The sequence below is a fragment of the Passer montanus genome, unplaced genomic scaffold (assembly GCF_014805655.1).
Source record: "Passer montanus isolate IOZ18808 unplaced genomic scaffold, ASM1480565v1 scaffold58, whole genome shotgun sequence".
NCBI lineage: Eukaryota > Metazoa > Chordata > Aves > Passeriformes > Passeridae > Passer > Passer montanus.
The window spans coordinates 1,260,506-1,270,780 of record NW_024370816.1 but is presented as its reverse complement, the minus strand read 5'-3'; the positions used below and the strand labels follow the sequence as shown (position 1 = coordinate 1,270,780).

The following is a 10,275-nucleotide window of genomic DNA, read 5'->3' as shown; positions in this document are numbered from 1 at the left end:
ATCTCTTGGCAGACTGCAGAGACAATTCTAGTTATCTACTAGACAGGGCATTTTTTTTCTTCTCCCATCTTAAATGAAAGCTCAGTATTTTAGTTTGACACTGCAAGGGAATGAATTTGTTGAAGCTTAAGTTTTGTTTCAAGTTCAGACTTAAAATCAGGTAACACAAATACAAGCAGACAACCGTAACAACTTCAATATCAAAATGTTGATTACTAAAGATCATGGTGATAAAGACCATTACAGTTCTGAATACAGGACAAGCAGGAAGAAAAAGGTTGCTCCTTGGAATACTATGGAATGAAGTATACTGTTGGAAGTCAAAACACTCTTTTCGCTGGATGTTTAAAACGAAATATGCCTAATGACCTGCATCACACAGAAGCAAAAAAAAGGCAAAATACTGTATTTCTACCCTCAGGTTAATTAATGATTGATTCCCACTTCATATTCTTCCTATCTTGGGGCATTTATTTTGTTTGCTACATCTTCGTTGTAAGTTACTTATTACATAAAATCCCTTATTCACACAAAGTGTCACTTCATCTGAAAATAAAATGTGGAGGAACTGAAGCACTCTTTAACTGGCAATGAACGTGCAGGGAAAAGCTGACACTCAATACAAAGGAATTAATTGAGAGTTTATTCCAGATGGTTTTCCTCACTTAGTATACAAGTCATCAGAATAATCTATGAAATAGACTTGGACTTTAATGATATGATCTTTTTCTATAATGCATTTTGGTTTCTCCTTCTAACAACCTGTTTAAAAAAAAAGTCTGCCAGATGAAATGTTCAGCACAAACTGTGATCTTTACTATTTGTAGAAAATATGAATTAAAAAAGGACACTATCAGTTAATTCTTATTTTAAATGTTTACACTTATAAAATGCTTTGGAAGCTTGAAACTTAAATCCTTTGTGATATTTTTCTTCTTCCTACCTCCCTCTTCCCATCTTAAATGCCTTTATTAGCCCAGGATTATCATAAATGACAGAGTGCAGCTGCTTAAAAACATTAAAGGACCACAAATGGATAAACTGTGTTTTTTTTAAAAAAAAGGAAGCTTACATGGATTTTCTTCAAACAAATAAAATGCATAGATGGCTACGGTACTCATCCGTCAACCTTTACAGTGTCCGCTTGAGGTAGCCTTTCTACAGAATAACTAAACAAGCCCCAACATAATCTAAATCCTTGCATTAAAACCACTATCTCTGAAAGTCCACTCAATTTAACACCACTGGTGATCAACATAATACATTTTAAAAGCTTTGGACAAAACAGCAGATACAGTGGGCATCAATGTTAGTTCTAAATCTGCAGCCCTCAATGTACATTGTACACACATAAATATCTCAGCTATAATACACATTCCAGATCCATCCCTAAAAGCCATACTATTATGGAAAGCACAGCCATGCTAACTTCAGGATACAAACCATAATTCCACGTCTACAAAAGGAAAGTATAATTAGTGGCAGTTTATTGCCTCATACAAATTTAACCAACATGGCAACCATGCCAAAGGAATTAAAACATTTTCAGGACATATGTACAGACTGTACATTTCAGAAACATCTGAACAATAAAAATGCAAGAACAATCTCGGCATTACAAATTAAACTAAACAAATGGTTTGAAACCGTCAATGCATTGAATGGGTTTACAAAGGCACTTCCCTACCGAAAATAGGAAATGACAATCTGCAGCCTAGAGGGAGGTTGGAGAAGAGTGCTCATCAACTACTGCACAATCTCAACTTTAAGAAAAAATAAGCAGGATTTAATCAAACATTTATAGGATTCAATGTGATCCACTTTTGAAAGAATTCACACAGTCTCATCTTTGTTTTTCTGTTGCTTTTCTTGGCTCTCTCGTTCTGTACTTTGGCTCCTTCGACGATCGTGTTTGTCAGAATGGTCCTTGCTATCACTGTGATCATGTTTGTGGGAACGTTCTTTGCTTCTGCTACGCTTCCTAGATTTTTCTTTGCTTGGACTCTGATCTCGTTTTCTGGACTTCTCAACACTATCTGTTCTTCCTCTGCTTCTGCTTCTACTTCGTTTATTTGACTTCTCCTTATTTTCATTTTTATGTTTACTTGATTTTTCTTTGCTCCTGCTTCTGCTGCGCTTACCTGTGTTCCTGCTTCGGCTCCTACTCCTATGCTTTCTTTCCCGGCTTCGACTTCTACTATGCTTTCTCTCTTTTTTGGAATCCCTCTTGTCGTCGCGGTGTTTCTTCTCATCTTTGTCATCCTTGTGTCTCCTCTCCTCTGTGTCACCCTTACTTTTCCTTTCTTTTGACCTTTCTCTAGATCGATCTTTTTCCCTCTCACTACCTCTTTCCTTATCATAATCTCTCTCTTTTTTCCGACTCCGCTCATTTTCTTTCTCTCGCTCCCTATCCCTGTCTCTTCTATCTCCTTTCCTGTCACGACTTCGACTCCGGCTTCTGTATCTGTCCCTGCTTCTGCTTCTCCTCCGTTCTAGTGAGCGATCGGTACTTCGAGATCTCCGCCTTTCTTTTTCTCTCTCCTTTGCTTCACGTTCTAATCTCTGCCGTTCTCGTTCTCTTTCTAGTTCTCTATCAAAACTAGATGATCCATGGCCTTCCCGATGGTGACTTCTGCTTCTGGATCTTCTGGGAGACCTCCTGGGACTGATGGATCTTGGTCTTGGAGACCTTTTAAAACAGAAAACATTCTATATGAAACACCTCCTTCAATAGTTAAGAAATCCTCTTTCCAATTTATACTTTACAGACAGAGCTTGTCTTTAATCTTAAATACAAAATATCTGATTATTTTAATCCACTAGCATCCACAAACTGTTGCCTTAAAATCTATTTCAGTGAAAAAACAACATATTGCAGGTAATAAGGAGTTAGATATTGAACTTTTAACATTCATTTTTAAAATAATGTTTATGTGACCTTGAACGTCTACGTTCTGCATGCCGGTCTATTTCTTCCATCCCCTCCTTGCCATCTTTCTTGATTTTTCTAGGTCTGCTTTTAATTTGCTGGTCAATGGCTTTCTGGACTGGCACAGGAATTCTTGGAAACAACGTGGAAAACCATTCAAGCTTAGTCAGGAAGGAACGAAGCATCTCCCCAATGGTCATAACGCAACCCCCACCTGCCTTCACATCCAGGTCCTGCAAAATACAAGCAAAGAATATCCTGATGGTCAAAAATATTCTTTACTGATTTAAAAAAATGCTGCTACATTACTGTCCTACTGAAGTCTCATGATTATGAAAGTTTACTTGTCTCATATTCTAATACATTTCCTTAGAGAAATTCAAACTCTGCACCCTTTGGATTTGGCAGAATGTTACAGATAGGGAATGGGACTTAATATATATGCATGCAGGCACATACTAATCCTGCAGCCATCTGGATGGTAAGGGACTGTCGATGAAGAGATTAACACAAAATCCCCTTACACAGTCTGGTTATATGGTATGATCTTGCATCGCACTTAAATGCCACAAAGTTGAGAAGTCCTCTGAAACTACATTTAATACTCCATTTTGTGGATATACAACTGTGTACCATCATACCCAACCCTGTGGCCTAAATCATTTATGAACTACATCATCGCCTATCTAAAAATGATCATAGAAAAACCTCTAGTACAAAATGGCATCCTAACAGAATTGGAAGCAATAGCAAACCAACTGCCATGAAGCAGTGAGGTTTCTAATTTAGAAATATGTAAAAAAAGAAATAAATGAACAAATAATTGGAAACGCATAATCCATGATGACCATTGTCTCTGAAAAGGGTCATTACCGCATGAAGGCCTTCTTGCTATGCCCTCTCACAGCTCAGGACATGTTAGTCAGCTATTGTCAGTCCCAAACCTATAGTGCAAGCACACAAGGAAAGTGAGATTTGTTATCTAAACAGGAAGAGAAAATCTGAACGTAAAACTGCTTGCACTCACACACATTTAAGTGTTCAGATATACAGTTTTTCCAAATATAATCGCTGCAGAGATCTAAAGAAGAAAAAGAGGAGTTAAACGTAGCACCTGGAGAGTACGTACAGTTAAACAAAATAAACATAAGAAGCATTCTGAAAAGTAACTCTGTGTCCTGGGAAGGTTTTCACAGCAGCATGACAAAAGATGAACTGCTTCCAGATTTTTAAGAACTGGAGGGGAAAAAAAATCCTGTAGGTTTAAATAATTCCATATATAAAAATTTGCTTCATCCTATTGAGTTTGACCAGGACTGGTAAGAAACTTAAGCAGCCTCAAGCAGTTTTTCTACATAACACAAAGCTACTGATAGCAGCTGGGAAAGAAACACTAATTCCAAAAATATAGTGGGAGATTTTAAGCAACAAGAAATAAACACATCTTGACACCCAGTATCAGCAAGAACTGAAACGTATAAACTAAAAAATATGCTTTGGATAATGAACCAGTTAAGGCCTGCACAATGCATTGTACTTGCAACTGCTTTACAGTCCTTGGAATTGACTTTGTGGGACACTGAGAATGAAGCCAACCCAACGCTTCTCATAAAGTACAGTCCAATGTTGTGAAAAAGAATTCAGATCAGGCAGCCCCAGCTCGGGGAGAGGGACATTACACTGATTCAAGTCCAATTCGGTTTCATTTTTGCTGCAAATCTACTATAGCATGAGTTTACCTGAAACCACCAGTTGTTTTCTTTGCTCAGTGTTTTTGATACTTAGCATGAAAGAAGCCGTTTAAAATAAATACACTGCACTGCAGTTAGATACAGGTATAATTAACAGTATTTTTAATGCCAGTATTTGGACATCATTTGCAACTACAACATGTGAAATTTCTTCAAGTAGATGCCTAATGTCACACTGAAGATGGCAAGTGATCCTTCCTGTTCTAGTCTTAAATTTAGGATGCAATTTCAAAACTGCTCAATAAATCTTAATTGCAGCAGTATGTAGCAGACCACATATTCAACTTCATAGCCCAAGAAACCTCATCCACCAGCTTCCTACTGTTTCTCCAAACAGTAAATCAGGACTAGGATAACAAAGGTATTCTCCTATCTGACTGCATAATCAACCTTTTTAATGAATTTCTTCAGTTAGCAACTCATCTCTTTATCTACCCCATTAACAAAGACATTAAGATTCCAGAAATAATGCCACCTTATGCAGTATTCAGGCTTTTTGCTTCTCCTTTGAAGAAATCCTGGGTTTAGTTGTTCCAGGACATGAATAATAACCACAGAGATTTCTGGCAGGATTTTCTAAGGTGAATGTTGGTTTCTACCACAAAGCTCCCACTCTCTCTTTTATGTGAGCATCAATTCCCCTATCCCAGTAATAAACAGGTAATACAAATTTAGCACTCGCATTACTTCCTACACCTTACCTAAAAGTAACTATGATTTAAAAAAACACACAGAAGACTCATTCACACAGCCTGCTGTCTGCATTCTGATTCAGTACACCTGTTCCACATGATTTTGAATCTGACACAGTAACATCTTTAACATGAAAAAATCTGTTAGATCTTCAAAATCTAAGAGAAATCACCCAGGTCCCAGCTCAGACCTGTTTCCTGCACTAATTAACATAATGTAAACAAGAACATAACATTGTAACATTCAAACTACAGAAATCTCTATCAAGCAATGCTTAAACCTAAAGTAGTAACATGAAAAGAAACAAAAGAAAATAAATTATTACCCTCGCCGACATACCTCTTCATCATCAAGAAAGGATTCAAACCAGTCCCACAGATCTGTAGGTGGCTGTGTGTACCTTTAAGCACAAAAACAATATACAATTTTAATACAGCTTTCTGCATATTAGATCAGTCATTGGTTGATTATATTGATACTTACCTAATATACATAAATCCAAGAGCCCTAATATATGGGGAGTCTGTATGAGTGATAAGGCCCATCACTTGCTTACGAGTGAGCTTCAGTGTAAATAATTTGTAGAGCAGACAAAAAGCAGTAGACACAATTCCTCCAGTTCCAACACCACGCACCTTTCAAAAGCAGAAAGTTAGGTGAGGATGCAAGAAGTCACAAAGACATTATCCCAAACCTACAAAAGAATAGAAGAACTAACACAGGATAAAATTTAAATCTACAAAGCTATGTGGAGAAAGGAACACTACTTACGTCCACAGCTTTGGAACCAGGAAGAATGTATCTACCCTTTGTAATAAATATTGTATATCTAGAGACTGAGCCAACATACAAGCACATTTTAACTATGCTTTGAAAAGTTATTTACCAGACAGAAAAATTTAAGAAGGCACGTACTTCTACTTACCCCGCCACACATCCCTGTCTGGCCTGCTGTTTTTCTGCTGCCCTTTTCCCATGGTTCAACATGTGTAACCTGAAAGGGTGAGGTGGGGGACAGGAGGAAAGAAAGAAAATGACAATTACAACCTCCATAATGTTTAGGTGACCACACGAGCCTGATTTAACAATGGATATCCTAAACCAATCTTAAAATCTGCCTTTGAACAAATTTAAGATCAAGTCTGCTTTCTCATTCCAGCAAAGCATTTGGCTATTTTAATTACCACATTAAGATATTACAGCCAAAATCTAGAATGAAATTTAAAACAAATCCCATAACCCCAAAGGAAACATCCATGCTTATTCTATACTCCACGAACTTTCAAATACTTTATGACTAAACCCCATGATTATTATTTCCTTGGGTGATTGAACAACTGCCTTTATTTAAACTATCTTACAAGTTTAGTGATAACTGTTGATGACAGCTACAAAAGTCAAAATACACAGTCTCACATTCCTAAGTCTCATTTTTGAAGTAAACTAACTAGAGTGTTATTTTCTGTCACTTACTATTAAGACAAAAGAAATATGTTTATCAAGAGTAGTATTTTAACATGAAGTCAATGTTTCTTCTCTTAGACTGCAGAGATGTAAAACTGCCCAAGACAAATCTTGTGAGATACATTTAGGGATGAGTGCACAAAGTTAATCAACACCATTCATAAAACTCGACACTAAGAGTCATAAACAAGCTCAGAACCACATAACTGCCATTTGAAATTCTGAAATTCAGAGCGGCAGTATCTGGGTCAATAAACAAGTATATTTCCTAAACACATTGACTTAAAATATATGTAAAAGACAAGAAAGGATACAATGGTGTCACAGTGGATTGGGAATAAGAGTTCATGCTGTACGTACTTCACAAATTAAGATTCTTTAACAATACATGAAATAAAACCAATTATGTACACAATCACATGAAATCAGAGACACACTAACAGCAGAAGTTGCTGAACTGTTTATTTGAGTTCTTTATAGTTGCTGTCTTTGCCAAACAGGAAATATGAGAGATGCCAATACTGTAGAATTCAAAATCCACTATGACTTCCTGTACTGTTAGCATGAGAAGTTCATAAATACTACATAAATAATACTGCATATCCTTCTGCTTATATAGTATTGCCTCTCACAGGAATTAAAAGTATTTTTTTTTGTCAAAGGTTGGAGTATAACATTATCACAAATGCTAGTCTTCAACTTTAATTACAGTCAATGTAAACATGCTGGTTTTGACAGGTATCAATTAAAACAAACAACAAAATCCTGAAGACAATATTCATTTCAAAAAGGAGTAATTAAAGTTTTGATCCCAAAAAGACTGCTTTGTATGCTTGTTGGAAATACACAGATGAAATGAAGCTGAGGACATGCATATGGTGTTAAGGTCAGGGATAAAGAAAGAGGAAGTCCTGCACTTCGTAGATACAGAACTGAAACAAGAGCCCAGAATTACAAATTAATTAACTCAAATATCTGCACACAATCCCTATCTCCAAAGATGGTCCTTATCACTAGCTGCCTGTTTGACTTACAATCACCTTTTCTCATAATCCAGTGCCCAGCACTCTAATATTTTCTGGAAGAGCCACTTGTTCTTTAGACAGACAAATACACTTGAAGATACAGCTGCTATGACAGGTCATTAAAAACAACCCAACAACAACTAACAAAAAACAAACAAACAAAAAAAAACCACCCAAAAAACACCAACCCCATAGCAATTACTCAGGAATCTTAAAACATGAAGAGAATTCAGATCTTCTTAATATCAATGAAGCAGCTTTAACCGTCAGGTTATCTTCTCTCTCACAGCCATTACTCATGAGTAAGGGGCTGAGTTTTCTCTTTAACTGTCAAGTTCAGTAAATAGATAAATACACAGGTTTTTAATGGCTTGTCAAAATTCTTCCCAAATTTAAGATAAAACCACTTTTGGAATGAAACAGTAGGTCAAGCGAATGAACTACGTGACCCACTGCTGCTGAGCTCTACCAGTACAAAAATGACGAATTGCACCAAATACTTTTAGTGCATTTGAAGGGTTCACTTGAAAAACAGAGTAAGCTCTCAATTTTTCTGAAAATATGTTTCTTTCATAACTTTTTCAGCTCTAAAAATCAGCTGCATAAGTAAACTCCGCTACTTTCCATTCCAAGTCATGAGTCTCTCACACATGCAGCATGTAGTAAATTAACTGGAGAGATGCTGCCAACAATATATGTTACACTAAGTATTAGGAGAAATACATAATCAGCTCCAAATGACAGAGCACAGGCAGAGAAATGCTATCTTTACATGAAAAAAGAGTAGCATAAGTAAGCACAGACTGCCAAAAATCTCAAAATACTGTGGTGGAATTCTTTTTCACAATTACTGTGCCTTAAGTAACTTGATTTGGCTTGGATAAATGAAACAAAAAGGCTACCTTTACTTTTTATTTTATTTATTTATTTCAAATATACTGGAACCCATCAGCTGACACTATAACATTATCAAGCAAAAAGAATTCACCTGAAAAAATACACCAATTACGACCAAAACACAGGTGACTAAATGAATTATCTAACCTTGAATTATCTAAATTTTGGTCTCGTTATCAGAACAAAGAAAGTGGCTGCGTTGATTAGCATTAATTATGCATACCTCTACCTGGGAGAGTGGCTTGATGGAAGCCTCGGTGCAAAACTGATTCAATCCTGCTAACAAAACAAGAACCGAGACATGGGTGCCCTGATACAGACCATTCATCTCCCCAGCACATCTTACCTAACGCCAAGAGAAGCACTAAAACGAGCTCGTTAAGTCGTAAGCTGAGTTACGGAGGAGGGAACCCTAACGTGGAACTGAGAAGGAAAGGCACACGCAGACACCCAGGGTCACCGCCATCCCTGCGGGGTGTTACGGGCGCGCAGGCGGCTCCGCGCCGCGGGGAGGGCCGGGCTCCGGCGGCCGCGCGGACCGCGCTCTCCGGCCCAAGGCGCAGCCCTCAGACGGCCATTTCGCCCCCACCGCCCCGGCTCACGCTGCCCTCTTCGAAACCTATTTACAGCTCGGCACTTCCAAATCCGACGCGGAACGCGCCTCTGTGGTGAGGCAGAGAAGGCAGAGCCTTGGATTCCCCCAGCTCAGCAACACAAGCGATACTTACTCCCATCCCTCGCCGCAAGATAAGGGGCGAAAAGGCGCGGGCCGCAGCCAAACCGGGCCCGGCGCCAGCGCGGCCCGCGGGCTCACCTTGAAATAGATCTCGTCCACCACTTCGTGGTAGGTCTTGAGTTCGTAGAGCTGCACCTTGAAGTAGGGCGACGACAGGATGTTGGTGAGGATCATAGGGTTCAGATTCATGGTCTTTTCGTTGCCCCACAGCGGTAGCACGTTGCCCTGCTTGCCCGAGGCCGCCGGCTTGGGCCCCCCGCTCTGCAGCGGCTGCTGCACGGGCGGGACGGCGCCGGGCGGGTGCTGGGCCACCTGCTGCCCCTGGCAGTTCGCCACCGCGGGGCTGTTGTTGGCCATGGCGGGTCGGCGCTCGGGGCAGGCGGGCCGCGCACACGGAGCGGGGCCGGCGGGCGCTGCCTCAGCCCCGACAAGATGGCGGCCGGGGAAGTGACGGCGGCGCCTGCCCGCCGCTCGCTGTCCGCCTGCCCGGCCGTTTGCCGCGGCCCTGCCCGCCCTCGCCTCGCCTCGCGGCAGCCCGGGGCCCGGCGGGCGGGACGTCACCGCCAGGGAGGGCGAAGGGACTCTGTGACCCGAAGGGGGACAGCTGCTGACACCGTCGTACGGAGTTCAGTAGATTAAGCCACGCATTTAACGAAGTTGGAAACTGGTCCCCTCGGTCCCTTGTCGTTGGTAACGAGGCCCCGGCACAGCTGGCGCTGGCCGCTTCTGCCTCCACGGCAGTGGAGAAGCAAAGAAGTCACAGAACGCCTTGGGTGGGAA

At 40.1% G+C, this 10,275-nt stretch overlaps 1 protein-coding gene across 1 annotated transcript; it reads right to left on the bottom strand.

The window, feature by feature from the left end:
* Positions 1 to 622: 622 nt before the first annotated feature.
* Positions 623 to 9,945, bottom strand: PRPF38B (pre-mRNA processing factor 38B). Its single transcript, XM_039726314.1, has 6 exons — positions 9,574 to 9,945; positions 6,299 to 6,367; positions 5,857 to 6,008; positions 5,713 to 5,773; positions 2,939 to 3,162; positions 623 to 2,689 (listed from the first exon to the last, which is right to left on the bottom strand). Exons 1-6 carry the CDS (start codon positions 9,850 to 9,852, stop codon positions 1,834 to 1,836), a joined length of 1,641 nt encoding a protein of 546 aa, XP_039582248.1. The 5' UTR covers positions 9,853 to 9,945; the 3' UTR covers positions 623 to 1,833.
* Positions 9,946 to 10,275: the final 330 nt, after the last annotated feature.